We start from the raw sequence: 21114 nt of genomic DNA, 5'->3' as shown, positions 1-21114 counted from the left end.
CTGGATGACCCTGCAAGGGAGGGAACTTGTTTTCAGGGATGAAAGTTTTCCTTGACCATGATGATGACTGGTTAATATGTTGGCCGTGTAGAGGGCAGAACATTAGGCGGAACCTGGTACCCAAATGTTCAGCAGCAGTTGTGATTTATAAAGCGGAATTGCTTCCTTGTGTGTCAGTGGCGGCTGGTGGAAAAAAAATCTTGGTGGGGCTGGCCAATAGATTTCCCTGCCTAACCCAGTACATGCATTTAAATTAAAAGTCGGAAAATTACTACGATTCCACAATAAGCATTTAATTAATAAAAAAAAAACATTGTTCACATAGGATTATTTAGGTGTTTTTGTCTTATTAATCCTTTTCACAGACTCATGCCAGAGGGTTTCCATACATTGTACATGTACGTATATTATTACAAAACGAACGTTTACGTCTTGACTTAAATATATATCCTAATTTTTTATTTATATTATGATTTAAGTAGAACAATGACTAGTGCAAAATTAAGTTGTATTTACCGGAGATGAAGTGTAGACTGCAAATTCTGTCATGGTATGATGGCTCCCACAGTCGATTGGGATTGTCTGCCTGCATCCTTTTCATTGAAATTATCCATTTCTTTCTTCTTTCTTCGTCCTTCGGTAAACGAAAGAAATGTACATCCGACGATTTGGAATGCCTCTGTGTGCAACTGGGAGCACAACAAGTCGTAGGCATTGTTTAGATTCCAAAAATAAACAAAATGTACGGTCTAACTCATCAAAAACAGTACTGTTTTTGCCGACCACCGTGACCTGGATGTAGCGCGGTTGTAGCTTGTGACGTCACGCGTGAAGTGCACCTATCACTGTGCAGCTAGGGCTATGGCTCCAGGAGCCCCAAAGCCATTCATTTTGGCGATGCTGCCAAATATTTATAAATCTTCCCTAGCAACAGTATACGACTGGTTATTTCGCTACACTTTCCACTTCTTGTTTCATTTATACTTGGTTTTATACGTGGTTTTTATTTATATACCTGGTTTAAATACTCAATATATAGCATACTTTTTTTTTTTCTAAAAAAATGTTACCTAAGCTGTACGACATGGGATGAGGTGTGAGGGATATTGTTGTATTCTCTATTGCATGCTTTTAAAAATTTCCAACATGCTCCAATGATTATAAAAGAAAAAAACACAAGGGAAATGTCCAGATCTGCAGGGATGTACTTTGTCAAAATATTTTTTGTAAAACACCATAAAATAGTGTGCACTTGGAGTAAAGATTCACTTTGGTGTTGCCAGATAGCGTCAGTGGCAACCATTAATCATGTGTCTCTCTCTCAGCTCGCCTTTTTTCCTCCTGGCTCACCAAACTGCTTCACATTGACACCATATTGTCTGATTGCAGATTGTGGATATAGCTGGATGTGGATCATGAAAATTGATTAAATGTTTCTTTTGATCTCAGGATTTCTGAATAAGATAGATGACCCTGACAGAATGAATACAATAGGACAAACTGATCTCCATGACAAGCATGCTCACTCTGTTTGTGTCTACAGAGAAACGTTTGATGTGTCTATGAGCCAGAAAATTAAGACAGAATTTGATAATTGTGTGATATGTATGTACTCTTTGAACTCTACAGATAAACCTCCAGAGGAGAATGAGGGTCACAGGCCTGATTACCCAAGGCGCCAAACGTATCGGCAGCCCAGAGTATGTCAAGTCATACAAAGTAGCATACAGCGATGATGGGAAGACCTGGAGAACATACAAAGTCAAGGGCAAAGATGAGGATATGGTGAGACATGTGCACATCCACTTTTGTCCATTTCTTCTTACTGTGTGACACAGTAATGAAGGTACATACTCATACACATGTTCACTCAGAGAACAGAGACTTCACTTATTGAAGGTCAAGGTGGAGGACATGATGAGATGGCTTTTTAATTAGCTCGCAGACACACAGCCCATGCCTCTGCCCATCCCTCTGCCCTTTACCCCTATCCGCTTCCAGGACTCTTAGATTAAATTTATATACTATTTGGGGACGAACAGCCTCCAAATAGGACACGCAGCATTCTGTCATTCTTGACATAAATCTGCGGCTGCTCTTATCTTATTCAATTTACAAGATGTACCAATTTCAATATGTCCTTGAATTGTTCATAATTAAATACATCTTTGCAGTTGTGCAGACTTTAGAAAAACATATGATTTTTTACTTACTTTCCATACAAAAAACAGAGTTGGTGTTAATTAATTTTAATTCAGTAACTCTAAAGAATATTTAGCAAAATTTCTGCTGCTGTAATTTAAAACACCTTGCCACTTTTATGAATGATCAGGTTCAAATGATGCAGGAAATTGTTGATTTTTTTTCTCCTGTAATTCTCGCTCATTGACCTAGAATGACAGCAATTATTTCACTGTGGGATAGACACTACAGAGTGCAGTAGATAGATTGTCACATTATAGCAAAGTGATCTGTTTCACCATTCTCTAACCTCATATGTGGGTGTTTCATCCTGTTCAACAGATATTCAGAGGAAATGTTGATAACAATGCTCCATCAGCCAACTCTTTCACACCTCCCATTGAAGCCCAATTTGTGCGCGTTTACCCCCAAGTTTGCAGGAGGCACTGTACCTTACGCATGGAGCTGCTTGGCTGTGAGCTGACAGGTATATGGTGTTTATTATCTAAATATTTTTTTAGGTTTTGTGTGCATCTATTAGAAATATTAGAATTGGGTGTCTCCAAATTCTATTTTTGGTCTTTGTAAAGCTTTAACCTAATGCTGATTTTGATTTCTCTACATAAAGGTAAATACAAAAAAAAAAAACACCATTCAGTTTATTTTTCACTTGGCTTTCTCTGGTTGTCATTGATTTTTAATATTAGGAGGTAAATAGCGATGTAGTGTGGCTGCCATCCAGAAGAGGGCACTGATAATTGTAAGATAAATAACCATAGCACAGGCATGCCAGAAAAGGATTGTAAAACGGTCCAAACGGAGTCCGTTGTTGAATTTTTTACAATGTTTAATGACAACAAGGATGCAAAATGCACTTTATGCTGTTCTGTTTTGTAATTTAAACACTCAACAAGCTCTCTAAGTTATCACCTAAACAGTGCCCATTCAGCCATGCTGCATGGCGAGCAGTGTCAACTTTTCCACCACAACTTACTGATGTGTTCGGAAGTCAAAGTTGTGATTACAAAAAAGCGGAGACCATTACGCAAAAAAATAACATTGATAGAGACATGATGCCAAAAACATGGTTGATGGTGAGGACTTTCATGAAGATTATAAGTGTTTCACATATTTAATTCTATTAATCCTTTTTTTCTTCTATTCAGTTAACTAATAGGTTCCTGTTTTGTTATATTTTACAAATATGTCTAATTTTAATAAACCATATATTTTTGTTTATTCAGTCAGTATTTAATGCAGGTTGCACAATAAATTGTGAAAGGTTCAATATTGTGCTTTTTAAAGCCTTCCAAAGTCAACTATAGGCATATTTGTCCAACCCTGAAGAAATATGTTTGCCTTCACTACGATGCAGACATGCATGAGTCAAGAAAAATACTACTTTGGGCATGATCAATCAATTTTGGATTAACTCATTAATTGATAACTTGCATCCATACCTCCAACTTCTCATAATTAGCATGTTTTGTGAAACAGAGGAATTTAAAGACATGTAAACAATGGAACAGTGCAATTATGCTTGCAGGATGATAAAACAAATTCTATTGGCATGACAAAGTTTAATATACATGCATAATATCATAAACAGTAACATTAATTCAATGGCTTTGTTATTTCAAAAATAGTATCCTTTTAAAGTGCTTCTTGCATCGCTGTTCTTTCTCTAATTAGACCTCACTTTATTCAGTGATAGCATCAACATTGCAAATGTTAATGTAAAGGGTGACTTTGTTACATTAACATATGGTATCTTGTCATATCTTTTGTGTATAAAAAAGCTTGTAAAGTTTGGAACAAATATGTCCGTCTTTGTTCTTCTAAGGCTGTTCTGAACCACTGGGGATGAAGTCAGGCCATGTCCAGGATTATCAGGTCACAGCTTCTAGCATTTTCCGAACACTCAACATGGACATGTTCACCTGGGAACCTGGGAAAGCCCGTTTGGACAAACAGGGCAAGGTCAATGCCTGGACAGCTGGACACAGTGACCAGTCACAGTGGCTACAGGTAAATTATAATCTGACCTTAATCTTCTTTTGCTTAGTGTGCTTTACACATATTGGTTGGGAAATGGAAGGACAATCAAATTGTTACAGAAAGCTGACATAAGGTTTCATGCAAATGAATGAAGGAAATTATGCATTGTGATTATGTTCTTAGCTTGGACTGAAAAATTTCCCTCTTTGTCGGCAAACTCCTATGCATTTTTTGTAGAAAGCCTCAGAAATAACTACCTCTCTCTGTTTATTTACATGCAAGCCTTTTTCAGTCTAACACCCCCACAGCCTCTGTTGCGGTTTAGTTATCTCTGGCTGCAATCCAGGTTTTCTGCCTCTATTAGACCACTTAATCCTATTTGTTTTCATTACAGTAAATTATGCCCAAGCATGCATCTTAAAAGGACGATGCTCAACTCTAACTGAATGTTTACTGCTGGATTCTTCTTTTTAACAATATGTGAGCTTGATGATGGCTGATAGAGTTCAGTATATATATCAATTCGGATTCCATCACCCCTACAATTCCCTCACACATATATTTGAGTTTTCCCTGCTTAAAAAGCTGTCAATGCTCTTTTTCTTTGAGAATGGGGGACCCAATCTCACTCCAAGCTGTAAAGTTAATGGCCTCGAAGTGGTTGTTCTGTGAATGATTTTCTTGGGGAATTAACGATCAGAGGGAGAGCTTCCATTTCTAGAAGTTGTGTATGGGCACCCCCTGCCCACTAGTAATTTACTAATGTATTTATTAGTAAATAAAGGCCACTTGTACATAACTTTATCTCCCTGTTAGCAACCAGGACCATAAATACCAAGAAACACCATAGACAAATCAGGGATGAAGTGAAAGTTAGTAGTGACAGTATCAAGCTGAGGGGATACTTCAGCAAAGAAAGAGAAGGTAGTTTGAGTTGTTGGAGATATGGAGGGAGCTGAATACAGAGAAATCATGGATGAAAATCTATTAGACACTGCATAAGACTTTGCGAAAGTGAAAGCGACCCTAATGGTTTAGGTTAATGGACATTCATGAGCTATAATCTGCAAGTCAAAATCCTAGACATAAATCCAATATAACCTGCAACAAGTGTTTATGCTCTCCATCCAATCTAACTTCACTTGAGCCATTTCATAACAAAAAAATCAGCAAAACATTTCAGTCTTTAGATGTGTAAATCAAAATGCTGTTTTGACTCTCTGTAATATAAACTCCCAATAAAATGCAATTTATTTTGTGGTTGTATTGTCACAAAATGTAAAAAGTTTTAAGGGGTTAATAGGTTGACTTTATTTATATAGCTCCTTTTGCAGATAAAAATCACAAAGTGCTCTACAGAGTGCAAGTAAAATAGAGACAAATAAAGGCTTTGCACAAAGCAACAAAAGTAAGAAGAGCTAGCTAACAAAACAATAAGTAGAAAATTTAACTAAATACTTGTATAAATAAAAGTGTATTAAGCTGCTCTTTAAAGGAATGAACATAGTCTGCCACACGGAAAGACTGGGCAGGGCGTTCCACAGCCAGGGGGCTACTGCTTATAAGGACAAGTCAGGTACCAATACTTGTGCAGCAGACTATAGCTGTGCCCCTCTTCGCATACCCCTGTCATAATGATTTGCCAGCTGTAATTGGATTTGGTTTATTCAGACATTTTGTTGTAATTATTATCATGCTTAAAGCTCTTATCAGGGGATGATGACATGCAGGGATGTGGGCTCAGGGAGGAAGGCACTTAGAGAAGCCCAATCTATGCCATAGATCTCGACTGAGCAGAATTGATTGGTTTAGGTAAAAGGAAAACTTGCGGTCTCATATTACATGCTGTGCTGGCAGGCAAGGGGAGATGCTACACAGATGCCGTGAGAAAATCAATGGCTTCCATTTCCAAAGACCGTGTCTGTGCACACAGGCATATATGATGTCTGGGCTCTAAAAAGCAAACAGGGAGAGTTATATATCACGGAACGCTGTTTCACATTTATAGTGATGCATATGCCTGAGCTAGGTGTTTTGTTTATTTAAGTATCATCTTATGTGCATTTGTTAAATTGCAACATTAGGTTTCTGCTTCTGACTGGTTGCCATGGCAGATAATTGATACTCAGCACAAGTACTGAATAGCTTTAAGTGTCACAGACTAATGAAATTAATCAGCCTTAATGATGAATTAAGTATTCCTATTAATCAAAAACGTTGCTCCATTATGGAGTGGAAGCAGGAGGAATGTTTTTGCAAACACTAAAATATATAATTTAGGTTCACTGATGGATGAAACTGGGTGAAACCCACTGGAAATAGCAAAAGGAGTTTTGGGTGATATATCTAAACCTCAGCCAAAAGGCTATTTCTTCTCAGATCAGTTTCATTGAGAAGCTTACATCTGCAGATACATCTGAATTGATTTGCCTCTGTGCACTGCAGGTCAAAACAGAAACTGAGTCCAAGCTGTTCTGGACATCATCCAAGCTAAAGTTTTCCTGACACGACTGGAGACAAAATTACAGAGGGGAGACTCAAAACAGAATCTCTCAAGATGTTTTCACGAGTCAAACAGAATCCCTGAGACCGAGCTGCCAAATGTTCCAGCTGCCATGAGCTGATTACTTAATTATGAGCCTTAACATTTCCACACAGCAAAGACAAATTTGCTGGAGATGCGTCCGATAGTAACACGTTTCACACTGTTGCTTTGATAACGCCACAACTGCACTGCAAATTTTTCCTACAAGCATTTTTTAGTTTTCTGTTGAATCTATACCTCAGACCAACAAGAACACAAAGTTAGAATGGAGTGATTGCTTGTCCTCTTGTCACATCTTTATAAAAGTGGCAAGTCTTTAAAAGAGATGGATGTGAAGTATTTTTTACACTTATGGTGATAGGTAGAGATGCTCCAGTTTGTTTCAATCTGACTACAATATGCAAATATATCTGCTAAGGCCAATGTTTTCTGTTCCAGAAGGCTTTTACTGTAACATTCAGTATTGTTTTTGGTTGTGGCATTGTAAAAGGTAATATGAATAGGTCTTGACTGCTGTAATTATCACTATCTTTAGTTGTATGTATATTAGCATGATTGAAATTTATATAGCATCAGATAGATCCTTGTATGGCTATATTTATATTTTTATCAGCTGTGGAACTGCACAATCTGAACAATAAGCTGTTTAGAGGGAGAGAGCAGGGGCAATTAGAGGACATCACAACCTAACAACAGTTCTAAAGACAGTTTTACAGACTGTGAACACATGATTAGACTGTCAAAACCCGGACTTTATGTGTTCCTCGAGGTATCAGAGTTTATCCAAGTGGATTAAGTTAAATTGAAGACATTTTCAAACATTTTAAGACCATTAGAATTTAAATTTAAGACACAAATTACATAGCATGAAAGCCTCTTAATTGGTGTGAAACCTGTTCCACACCTCAATAAATAGGAACGGTTTCAACATAAAAAAAAACTGATAGAAGGTAGTGTAAAAAAAGAAACATTAATTTATGCATTTTACCCTAGAAAGGATCTCTGTCAACCTCCAGTTTGTGTGTGCCTGCGTGCGTGTGTGTATTCTATGACTAACCCTGTGTATTAAGATATCATTATACAGATCTTTTCAGCCTGACCGCACTTATTTCTGCACTAAAATATGGGCATTGTGGTTTAATCACATCGTACAGTAATGCATATCACCACAGCCAGAGCTAAAATACGTGGAACAACTGAATGCAGAAAAAAACAACAGGAGAACGAAGAAGCAATACGTAACTGAGCAAACAAATCTTAGACCTGAGTAACAGTAATTTAAGACCTGGTATGGAGAAATTTCAAGTTTTTAGGAGTCTTTAAGACCTTAATTTGAGGTGACTGAATTTAAGACTTGTTACATTTTTAAGACCCCACAGAAACCATGGAAAGCTACAAAAAATAAAAATACAATACAGCAGTGTTCTGTATCCAGTAACTTGGTGCTCCTCTGTAGAGCTCCAAAGTTTGACCCTCAGGTATTATTATTGTACACAATACCTCCAAATTAGTATTTTAAAATCAACCAAAATGACCTGCAGCAACAGAGAAAAATTAGTTTGCAAACCTGAAATGGATTGGTGGCTTCAGCTCAATATCAAGTCCAAGAATAACATCACTATTGGGTTTGTTGCCAATGTGGATCAATTTTTAATGATTGGTTAAAGACAACGTTCGAAGTTACAGAAGGTTTTACTGTTTTCTCCAGCCAGCTGCTCCTCTTCCTTTCGATGTGGTGCCTCTACTTTTCACGGATTACGTGCAGATCCCTGTCTGCAGGCATAGCTCAGCATGAGCTTTCAATTTTAATGGCTACCTCTAGAGCAGGGTGGAAGAGGATGCACTCTCTCAATAATAGGTCTTGACAAAGATATGAGTACATAGAAAAGTGTGTATCTCCTGTGGCAGTGCTAATCAAGTGAGCCTACCTGCTTCTTCCGACTGACTTGCAAGGCGCACACACACAGTAGAGAGCCGATCCCAATTCACAGCAACATTTCAGTCTCTCAAAAAATATTCTTTGAGTGGTGAGTGCTCATCTCATGTTGGGTCAGGTGAAAGGAGACTTTTTCATTTCAGAATTCCCAGAAAACATTAATATCTTTCAAGGATTCCTTAGTTCTCAAGATTGCAGCCCAGCATCTTAAAATGTAATTTAAATGGGTTTAAAGGCAGGGCCTTGTGAAATAAATTGCCCAGACAAACTACATCACATCATTTGCAACTTGTCAAAATTGTTTACAGCTTCCAAAGGTTACAAAACAAGCCTTGATCATAATTTCTCACTGGTGGTCCATTAGTTGTCCCTTGCCTCAGAGGTTTTCTCAGCCAATTATCTCCATAAAGTGATAAATATGTGTTTTGCATCTTTGAGACACCCGTGTAATCCCCTCTGCCTCCAATGGTGACAGCGACTGAACTGTGGATGGCCTGTGTGCAGACGGTATATTGATACTACAACGGCAATTCCCATGCAGTCATTGAAGCAAATGATAACAGACACAGCCTTGTGTAGTAACTTTGCTAAACTGCTGCATTAAGTGATGTTTTTACTTTTTTGTGGATAAACCATTTACAGTAGTTTCTTGAGAAGGTTTTTTTTTTCCTTTTTTTTTCTTTTTAAGCACGTGCCACATTTACCATATTTGCACACTGTTTTGCTTCGTGGCTAGCATCTCTCGATCAGAGATCATATTCAGAGATCATATTCTCACTCTGAGACACAAACTGATATACCCTTGGCTTTGGTAATTTAATATGTTTTACTTGCCTGAGCAAAATGGATATTTGTTCAGCATTTTTAAAGATTTTTGCTAATATTGTTTGTGCTGGTTAATCTGTGAGATCTGCATGCAATTAATATGGTCTAAGAAATGTGTGTAAATATAGACCAATATTTGCTGAACACACATGATCAGAGCATTATAAACATGGAAATTTGCTCAGGAGCATGCTGGAAGAAAGAAAACAGCAGTTTGCCAGGTAAGATGCACAGGGGGATCAAAGTGATTCCTTGCAGACGCACAGAGAACCAAGAAGAAAGCACAGTGGGGGATTATAAACAGCGACAGGGAAGGGAAGTGAAGAGATGTGAGTAAAGTGACCCATCTCTGCGTTTTCAGTGAAGTGCTCCACAGGCTCCTGCTCCTGGTTTAAACCCTCAAACACTAGTTTATTTACACACATTTCATCGTGCCCAGTCTGTTGGTTAATTAGTCTTCTTCCCATAGAAGACTTCATAAACGTACATTCTGATATTCATCAGGCAATCTTTTGGATGCCCTGTGCACACGTGTGTCTCAGTTGGAAAGCATATAACCAAACAGTTACTTTATTTCAACAATTAATTTCAAATCTAAAACTATTATATACTGTAACATATAGATCAATGACACAGATTGCCTTTACTCTGTTAGTTTTGATGATTGTGACCTGCAGCTAAAGTACATTTTGATATTATAAAACCAACAAAATGAATTATTTGTATTAGCAAAATATAATGGTATAAGCCTACATAAATACACAGTGGTCCAGCAGTCATTTAAAAAAAAAAACAACCACCAAAGCTCATTGCTAAAGAAGTTGGATTTTCACAGAGTGCTGTATCCGCACATATAAGTAGAATGTGAGTGGAATGAAAAAGTGTGGTGGAGACAGTGACACAAGAAACAATGATATTCTTAAGGCATGGCATGCAGACTGATATATCCAGAACATGGGTGGCAACTGTTGTATTTCTGGCTGTAAGCATTTGCTGAAGCAGAGACAATGTCAGAAGTGGTTTAGCTGGGGTAAGGTGAAAAAGCAGTGGACTGTATGTTAGTGGGCCAAAATCCATTTTCAGATGAAAATAAGCTTTCAATTTCATTTTATAAAAGCATTGTCCCAGAGTCTAGAGGAGTGAGGAACCACAGGACCCACACTGCCTGAGATCTAGTGTGCAGTTTCTACAGCCTGTGATGATTTAGGGTGTTTTTTCATCTGCTGGTGGATTAGTTGCGGAAATTTAATTTGCAATGTTTATATGTTAATGTTTATTAATCTCCCTGATTGACCAGGATGGGAAACTTTGGTGCTGTGATAAACTGTTTCCTTCCCACTGCTAACACACTCCAAAGGCCCTAGGAGTTTCTGTGAAACCTATAAGGAAGATCTGAGCACATCAAATGGCACCACAACAAACGTGTAAGTTTTGGTGGCAGAAGTTAGAAATCCTTAGAACATGCTATAGCTGTGTGACAGAATTGGGTTGGAGACATTTGTTTGCTGCCTTGGGCCAAAATTGTCTGTGCAGCGAATGGTCTCAGGAGAAAATGAATCCCAATGAAGCAACAGCTAAGCTACTGAGAGCACACTTTGTGGGTTTGACAAAAAAGAAGAGATTTTCCCCACCAAACTTTTTTCTCTTTTCTTTTGTTGATCCCAGGCAAGTCTGGATTGTTTCTCAGATGAGCTCTTAAGGGAAATAGTCTGAACCTTTATAGAAATCCCTGACATCAACAGCTAACAATCTGCATCTCCCGCTGTTGTTACATTGTTATTACTTATAACATGACTACAGTGTTGCTGCAGTTTTCTTTTTCATTGTTTCCTCCATCCTGGCCTGTATTCAAGACATTTACTGGAATCCATAGAGCTATAATTTATTTTACTACATATCCACAGTCTGTTGTTGGTGTCCACAATAGCACTTTGCTAGTTGCAGTATTGATTTCTCTTTGCTTTGCTGTTGCTCTTGATAAGTACAGTATATGGTGGTGTGTGTTGCAACCTGAATGATGTATTTTGAAGTGACTTGAGTGCCCAATGATCAGACTGGGTTTTTTATTTTTTTCAGTGCAACAATCATAAATCTTATTTCTCAGTTGGTCAACTTTTCTAAAGTTTTCTGACAGTGCTTTGATGAAATAAATTATTTTGCCCAACATTCTGGACAAGGATGTAGAAGCCTACGTTTAAAGCTTTGTGTCCACCAAACACCAAAAGACAGTTTAGTTTTACTGTTGGCAGAAAATACTGTTCAACACTTAGAACATTGCAAGACATTTAGTAATCTTGTATAGATTACATAAACAGCTTCTGTCAGACCAGCATAGCACTGTTTTTATTACTATTATAAAACAACCGTTAGATGAGCAAAATTCACCTGTATGTGATGTAATTCACCAAATGTTGGGAAGATCAGTCTCAACAAGATCAAATGTTTTTGGAATAAAATAAAATGTTGTAGAGTGGTCTTAATGGTTACTGTATGTGAAATCCATTAATTATTCTTGTCATGATGGCACTCAGACGCGCTAAAGATAGGAAGAACATGCAATCGACTTATTCATTCATTATTCACTGTCATTCATTTACTAGCGCACGATTCATTTGTCCAATCCTTTTTTGAGATACTTCCTATGAGTCATTAATTACCTAGCTGTATGTTAATGTTGGTTATAGGATTAAGTGTTGTAATTCACTTTAAGGTTTGCGTGCTCATTTGAATCTTTGAAAGATCCCTAAATATCATTTATTGTAATCAATTCCCTAACATAATTAGGCATTTAGTTTAGTTATAATCCGTCTGAACAACTAAGAATGCATACAAGAAAAGGATAAAAGTCAAAACATTGCTCAATAAAGGCAACTGCATATGTTTAATTCATGAGACAAAGCTCGATAATATCAAGCTTTCTGTTGGTCTGCTGTGGCACATATCACCCTGGCAGAGCCAGTCAGCAGGCTGACAGTGACAGAATAGTCTTGCTGTACTCTGCCTTTGGACAGTAAATGCATAGTGTCAGATGGGTACAATCCAAAATGAACCAACATGATCAGTCCCCCCCCCCCCCCCCCCACACACACACACACATACACACACACACACACACACACACACACCCCAGCTTGTGCTTGTTCTAAAAGTCTTTAATGTCTTATTAATCTTAGCAGTAATTATTCATAGAAACCAATGCATGGTTATTTTGCCTTTAAGGTTTGAAGAAGATTTACTTTTTTTTGGCTAACTGCACATGAAACACTCATGCTTTAAACAAAGTTGTACAGGTCGGAAGACTGAACAGACCCAGCGATGAGCTCTGAACCAGTGAGGCATTAAAAGGATGCAAAGGCAGAGTAATGAGCTGTCAGCTGAGCAGAATACTGCTCTACAGGAAAAAAAACCCACCTCAATCAGTTAAAATTTGCGAAAACAGCGAGCAATTTAAAAAGATGGGGGAAAATAGACCATGAAACACTGGGGACCTTTCAAACATTTATCCTGCCTTCAACTGAAATACATAACCTTATGTATCTATTGATTTCCTGTATCAGCTTAATCCTTTTCAGGCTCTTTGGTGGATGGACGCTACCCAAATTTTTATTAAAAAAATATGCTCACCCCAAGTGGATCACAAGTCTAATGCAGGGTTGGTACAGAATAAAACTTACACTTACACGCATGTGCTCTGACTGTGAAGTAAAACTGGCAAACAGGAGAAACAATGTTGTTACTAAGTAGTTTTATTATTTGAAATTTGTATTAATTGCTTTGTAAATGATAAATCCCTTTTTAAAATATTTCAATATCTGTAAACTACTATACTGCTGATCTACATTGGCTCTTCTGCAATTCATCCTGAGCATCAGTGCATTTTCTCTATATAAATTCTTGTCTCATGTGGATCACAGGCTAAAAGCAATAATAAATAAATGTGGTGTTTGATGTACATTTAGTGTAAGTCAGTGTTATCAATTTACCAAATTTTTAACTGCAAAAGTTCCAACTAAAATTGCTAACTTGAGTGTAGCCCTGCTGAACTCAGCTCCTGTTTGTTTAAAATGTATAGTTAACCCAACATTTATTTCATCAATATAATTCAAGTTCTGTTCTATTTAAAATAGAGTGTATCAATAAATGATCTTTCACCCCATTTCTCATGCACCTCGCTTTGTATGTTGACCTGTCTACGTAGATATGTGATATATGTGGGTCCAGTTGTGGAGAATATTAAGCATATTGTAATGTTCTGGTTTTATTTTTGAGTCATATTCCTCTCCTGCTTTAGGTTCTCTGCTTGCTTTGAGTTTGTGTCCTGTCTGGGGTTTTATTTACTGTTTAGTTTATCTTGTTTTGTCATCTGTCTTAGTCTTAGCTTTATTTTCTGTTTTAGGTTTTTACTTTAGAGTGATTTTGTTTCTCAGTAAGTTTGGTGTGGTTTCTGTCCACTTGTCCTGTTAGCTTTGGTTTCTGGTTTATTTCTTGTTTTGATCTTCTGCACTGATGTCTGGTCTAATTACCCACTCTGCACACCTGCATTACTCCACCCCTGTTGCAATCATCTCTGACTGGTTCCACCTGCTTCCTCCTCCATATAAACAGTTGAGACCAGACATCAGTGCCAGGTCGTCTTGTTGAGTTTATGGGTGAGTCGTCTCCTGCAACATTCTTTGTATGTTTTGCTTTTGGATTTTTGACCCTGTTTTCTCCAGTAACCTGAGCCATCCTGTTCTGCCTGTCCGTCCATATTTTTACCTGTCCTGCTGGAAGGTTTGTTTTTCTGCCATCTTTTGGGTTTGACGGTGTTTGTTTGGCTTTTTCCCTGTTTTTGATTTTTGTTAATAAAAATACTCATCTGAACCTCTGCTGGTCTGGTGGAATTCTGGGTCCCCTAATTCTGATCATTACACATATTTTGTGAAATATCAAGTCCTGTCACATCAGTGAAGCATGTGTTTCACTTAGGATGTTCCCCCTTTTGGTTTTGGGCTAATATAAGGAGGTACATTTCTATCTCTCACTCTCAGGGTTTCCCTCGCCTAGCTTTCTGATTGGCTACACATCACATTCAACAGGCTCCCTGTTCGTTTATCCTCAGATGATACCACACACGCTAGGATATCTGGCAAGCCAATCGAATATGTTGAATATCCCAGTTTGAGGTTAGAGCAATCCTGATGTTCTACTGAGTGGACTAGATCACTCCTAACACATCACACACACCAGGAATATATTTTAAGATTAAGATTAAGATGATAATCACCGCCTCTCGAAAGGAGAAGCTTTGGGCATAAATCGGGCTAACAAATCCTGTCATGTGAACCAGCTTTATGCAGCTGGCATGATATTGACTGATGAACCACCAGAACAGGCAGAGCAAGCGGCTGGGACTCACTGAGAAACAGGCAGAACTGCAGCATGCAGAAACAGGCAACTTTAACTGAAGAGTCCAGCTGGCTGAGCACACAGGATCTGGTAGAGACAGGGCACATCACACTGGAAGAGAAGAAGAAGAGAAGAGAGACATTCTGGCAGGAATGAGCTGGCTGATGCAGGTATATGTAGACAGGTGCACAGGTGAGCTGAGTTGACTAATTAGTGACAACAGGTGGAGATGATCTAGAGTAGAGTGATGGCTGGAGGGAGACTGAGGTGATTGGATGATGACTGGTGGCTGAGAGATGACAGGCTGATAGGAAACGTCCCAAACAAAACAGACGAAAACCTAAATCATGACAAGTTAGTCTGCCGCACACTTTGTGCCATAGACATCATATACATGGACGCCTCGAGGGGCGGGTTCTGCCTATGCTGCGAAGGCGTCAGAGCGTCCGCCATGTTGAATGTGGCAAATCTGCAGTTAGTCTGAGTCACTTAAACAGTATCAGAGGGAGTTTAATCACAGAATATACTTGCCTGCCTGGACTGTCAATATCATACAGTTCAAGGCTACAATTCCATTGAAAAGTATTCAGAACCCTGTTGTATACTTTTTCACATTTCCATATCAACTTGCATCCATAAACCTCAATGTTTTATGAAACTACTGATCTTAAACCTTCCACTTTACTACTATGCACTATTTATGTTGCTCTGTCAGGTATATTCCAAAAATGCATTACATTTTGCAGTTGTCACAGGACAAAATGTAAAAAGTTCAATGGTAAGGAATACTTTTGTGATATACTTTTTTGTGTCCAATCTAGAACTTGTTCAGATCTCCATAATGCTCTTTTTCTCTGTAAAACAGGCATCACATACAGCAGCATTTTTTCTATTCGGATAGAATAGTGAAGTAACTGTATTCAATAATTTGATCAGACAGAAAAGCTTTGCCTCTTAAAGTAGAAAAATGAAAATATTTTGTCCTCATAGGCTGAGGTTTGTGTAACCTTAGCAAACATAATATTTCACAGTAACTGAAGCCACAAGAGCCAACTGAGTTAATCACAGCGACAAAGACCACCTATGCCTCACAGAGCACTGAAGCAAAAACAACAACAATCCAGTATAGTTTTATGTGACGCTTTAGATATACACAAAAGGCGTTTAGACTGACTTTTTTGTTTCCTTTTTTCTTCTGAATTTATGTCAGAAAACCATAATGTCAAGATCTATTTATACAGCCACATTCAATAACTTAGAATGTTATTAAAAAGTTATTTTATTTCAGTAAGTCAATTCACAAAGGGAGACACATCATGTGGGTTATTAGACTGATGTTTTCAAATCTACATTTTGGTTAATTGTCAGTATTCTTCTAATTATCAATAAAAAACATTATATTTAAGATTAGAATATTACACTAGTATGCGTGATCCAATGAGGATATTTATTTCTGTCAGTTTTGATAATATCTGCTGATACAACTCTTGGAAGCTAGGGTAACAGATGACCAGAGTTTGGCTGCTGTCTGCCAAGTCCTGTCTTGGCAGATGTGCCAGCCCAGTATCAGAGAGGGACAATTAAATTTGCAGCATGTTGCCATGATCAGTTTAGACAAAACTTTGACACTTGGGACTAATATCAAACTAAGACACAACCTATTTGAACCTAAATAATGTTGATGTGTCTATTTGAAATGCCTCGCCTCTCATGGCTGCTAATTCAATTAGCTGGAGAACATTAACCAACAATTTGGGGAGGATCTTAGAAAGAATCTACACTCCTTTGAAATAACGCCTGATGTAAATTTCATTAGGGAGTTATCGCCAGAGCCTGATTTTAATCCTACCCAATATGGCTCTTTCTTTTATTCATTTTATTCGATTTCCCTGCAGCTAGCATGCTGATTCAATTAGCATCCAAATGAAGTTTCAAAAAGGATGGGAAGTCCATCTGCTTCTCCTTTCCAACTGGTTAGCTTTAGTTTTCCTTCCCTCCCTCTGCACCCTTACATGTACCAGTTCGAAATCTGTCTTTTGTTTTCATTATTCAACAAAACAATGTTATCCCTCAACAACACAATCTTATCCGCACATCTCTCTGGCTTACTGTCTCTCACTTTGTCTTTCTTTGCCTTGTTCCCAGCCACTCCCTATCAGCCCACATTGATTGCATTTATCTGCTTTATTTTGGGATGATTGATCCATGAGTCTGAGGCAGTGCCTGCTCTTATCTGCCAGATCTGAAGGAACTGTCAGAAGGGAATGTGCCAGATGTTAAATTGGAGCAAAAGAGATTGGGTCCAGTGTGTTGCGCATGTATATCTTTGGTTTTAAAGTGTGTAGATGCTATATTTTGACAAGCAATAATCACTCCCCCTCAAACTCACGCATTTAAAACATCTTTGTAATTTTCCAAGGTTCAGGGAAGTCCAATGTTACCTCGAAGATATCTTTTTCACGCTATACAACTTTGATTTTCAATTGTTTTTGTATGTATATGGATGCACATACAGTATGTTAAGCCATCTACCTCTAGCCTAGCCTCGTGAGACCATCCTGATCTCGCGAGCTTTCAAGGTTTCACTCGCAGATCAGTCTGGCTACTCTCCGTTAAAGAAAATTTGGAGCCGTTCACCAAACGAACGTCCAATCAGCGTTGGCTTTGAGGCGGGTTGAGGTGTGACGCAACCCGACAGTTCAGTCTAAAGAACATGGCGGCTTCAGCCGATGAAACTAGCGTTAGCGTGGCTATCGAGCAAGTTTTATCAGAATTACAGAGTATTTCTTTGCTGAGCTAACAAGCCTTTACCTGCAGCAGCAAGAGTAGCTTGGCTTGTGGTTGTGTTTTCGTCGTCGCTCGTAACAGAGCGACGACGAATCTGATTGGTTCATTTGGCCCGTCTATCACCAACATAGGCCAATCAGCTAACCAGTATTTTCGCCCCTTCCCAAAGTTACTTCAACGGAAGGTTTCCAGATGGATATGCGGAGCAAATCTATCTGGCGGAGTCAGGTAACCTCTAGCCCGCACTTTACCATGAATCTAATTCCTGTCAGTATTTTGTAATTTTTACTTAAGCAAAGTGATTTTTTTTTAGTTCTTACCGCACATGGGGTAATTATAAGAATGGAAAACCACCTTTTATGCTTTTTCAGCTTTATTTTCTCTATCTTTTTGTTTGATTCAAATACTGTTTTTTTTACCTTCTTTGTGAATCACAGTTTCGATTTCAAGATCACATACTGAGACAGTCTACTCTATATTTTCTCTGCAAGTAGAAGTCCATCAGATGTCTTGTCACATTGAGCATTAAACAGTGTGTGAAACTATCCATATTAACAATCTAGTTTGATGCCATGGATTTATTTTTACATTTGAATTCAACTACCTCACTTCACTACCACCAAATGTCAGAAAAACCTAGATAGTTCCAGTAATGCTTTCCTACTTTCAGTACTTGTGTTAAATGATTGAAACCACTGTGTCTGACCTTTCTCCCTGTTTCCTTTGTCATAACTAATATCCTTCATTGGTTTCTGCAGCCCGTTAGCTTGAATTTATGTGGCTGCAGTAAGGCTCGGTTTTATTCATGTGTGCTTTGAGTGGTTTGTTAGAGGCCTTTACAGTAAGTAATTTCAATGTTTTCATGAGGGAAATTTCCACTTCTGCATGGTGTGACAGCAAAGCCGTCAAAACATCATATTTAATGTATGGTGTCTCTGCTGTTTTTTAATAACACCCTACAGTTAACAAACCTAGAAGAAACTTGAACAGTGGCTTGCATTTTTAGCATTTCTCTCCTTTCTCTGTTGCTTTTTTTTTTGTTTTGACCTCTTTACCTGCCATGTTAAAATTATTTATTTGCTTTAATCAGATACTAACATTATTTATTGGCTTTAATCAGATACTATGCTAATTCTAGAACAGAAATAACTAAAATATTACCTATAATCAAAGTTTCAAGTTTAGTTAGATTGTGATAGATCACCACAAAGTAGTGCCTAATTGTAAGATTGGAAGTTTTTTTTTTTATACTAATTTTCACCACTTAGGAACTAAAAAACTGTGGCTCGCATATGCTATCAGACACACTGAGTCAATATTTTGTTCTGAAATTTTTGGCATTTATCTTGCAAACATATTTTCTGTACTGATGAAAAGCATAGGGTAATAACAATAGTAAATTCTTTCCACAAATTCTCAGTTGGATTTAAGTCTGGAGTACCAGAGTACACATCAGTTAACTCTATTTAATAAGAAGAGGACTTCTGTAGACAATTGATTTAATTAGCATTTTAAATAGGGATAAAAGAGTGTGGAATCCAATGCATGCCCCACTTTTCAGATTTTTATTTGTAAAACCTATTTAGAACTGTTTTTAATTTTTCTGCCACATCACATTTATGCACATATTTGTATTTGTCTATCACATAAAATCCCAATGAAATGCATAAAAGTGTCTCGGTAAAATGTGAAAAAATGGGAAATGGTCAAGGGCTATGAATACTTTTATAAAAACCTATGCATTTTTATGCATGATTCCATCTCATGGTGACCATAAAAAGAAACACAAACTTAGTGTATTTTTTTTGTCAAAGACTCTAAAATCCTTTGAGCAATTTTCTACCATCACTCTTGTTGAGATTTTTTTTTTATTTTTTCAATGGACACGTGGGACCAAGATTGAGATAACAGGTGGAGTGAAATTTTTTGAAATCCTCTGTCTGCAGGTTACAGTTACAGTAGTAATAACTGTGTTAAACTTTGCAGCCCCATATTCAACAAAATTGCCATGTTCACCTAGATGTTGTGCTTTGACTACCATTGGTACATGGTACAGATCTGCACAACATAGAATTTAAAAAACGGACAACGACATTTCTTTGCCGTCACATTCAAAGCAAAGTGGTTGCTACCTTTAGATGCTTGTTTTCCCCCAAGTATGAAAATGGCCTGTGCAAATAAATCAAGGTCAGCACTTCAAATCAAGATCAAGAAGCTCACAGTTTCTACAGCTGCTTTTAAGCAAGTGGAAAGCAAAATGAAAGATCCCTGCAGAGGTAGCCTAATCAGACATGACAGTACTAATAATGTTTGCCTTAAAAGCCACCAGTTTTCACTAAAGCTACCTACATACTGTGCGAAAACCAATACATTTGTTCTTGCTGTCAGGGTGGCAAGAACATGATAAAAGTTAGTTTTGGCTCTTTCTATTCTTACTTCACAACAAACTCAGCAGCCGAACTCCTAGAAAGTCCCTATAGAACACATTATACCCGTGCTAAGATTAGATAATTTCTAGGGGAAACGCAGCAAGTGAGCATAAGTGGTATGTTCAACTGTTTAAAACACCAGAGTTGAACAGGGCAATTACAGCGTTTTGTTCAACAGTTGCATTAGACATTTCTGCTTTTCAAACTTAAACACGCCAATCCAAATCATGATCAGTCACAGAACAGTTGTCAGACACCGTGCAAGAATAAAGTTCAGCCCAGACGCTGTGTCGAGAACAAGCTGTGAGAACTCCCAGAGCAGGAATAAGAGAACAAAATTACGTTATTTGCTGGGGGAGCAAGAACAGATTTCTTGCTTCTTGTGGAGTATAATGCAGCCTTAATTGGTTTTTGAAAACTTGGCCTGACTTGTAAATGGTAAATGGACAGGACTTATATAATTCTTCTCTAGTCATATTGACCACTTAAAGAGCTTTACACTAGAGTCGCATTTACCCAGTCACCCTTACAAATGTTCAGTCATACATTGATACACAGGTTAGTGGTCAACTTGGGGTCACGGGCCTTTCCCAGGGGCACAAATGGGATGAGGTAAGAATCTAACCCCAAACTTTCTCATTGCAAGATGAATACTCATCCCATTTAGGCCATAGTTTACATAACACTAATTTTCAAAATACACCGATGTGGCAAGAGGTGTTGAAGAGAACCCATCACTTTTAAGATTCTGAGTTGGCAAGCAAGGTGGGAGAATTAATTTAATTAAAATTATTTATATAGCACCAATTCACACCACTTCATCTCAAGGCACTTTACAAAGTTAATGCAATCAAATCATGCAGACAGATTGGTCAAAAAGTGTCCTATCTAAGGAAACCCAGCAGATTGCATTGTGTCTTGTCAAACAACATTGACTCCTCCTGAAAGAGTGTAGGGGTATTTCCTCCCAGTTCATGTACAGGGCATCACTGAGCTGCTAGACAGTCTGAAATACAACCTGGTGG

General features: G+C 37.9%; 1 protein-coding gene across 2 annotated transcripts in view; it reads left to right on the top strand.

The window, feature by feature from the left end:
• Positions 1-21114, top strand: part of edil3a (EGF-like repeats and discoidin I-like domains 3a) — a 185162-nt gene that overhangs the window by 126232 nt on the left and 37816 nt on the right. For both annotated transcript variants that reach the window (XM_036144398.1, XM_036144399.1), the window contains 3 exons: positions 1630-1785; positions 2524-2668; positions 4025-4209. In XM_036144398.1, coding sequence (XP_036000291.1) covers positions 1630-1785; positions 2524-2668; positions 4025-4209 — 486 coding nt within the window. The remainder of the gene's footprint in view (positions 1-1629; positions 1786-2523; positions 2669-4024; positions 4210-21114) is intronic.

This window comes from Fundulus heteroclitus, chromosome 12, assembly GCF_011125445.2.
Source record: "Fundulus heteroclitus isolate FHET01 chromosome 12, MU-UCD_Fhet_4.1, whole genome shotgun sequence".
NCBI classification, from domain to species: domain Eukaryota; kingdom Metazoa; phylum Chordata; class Actinopteri; order Cyprinodontiformes; family Fundulidae; genus Fundulus; species Fundulus heteroclitus.
The sequence above is the reverse complement of the archived record's forward strand: the minus strand, read 5'-3'. Positions and strand labels throughout refer to the sequence as shown.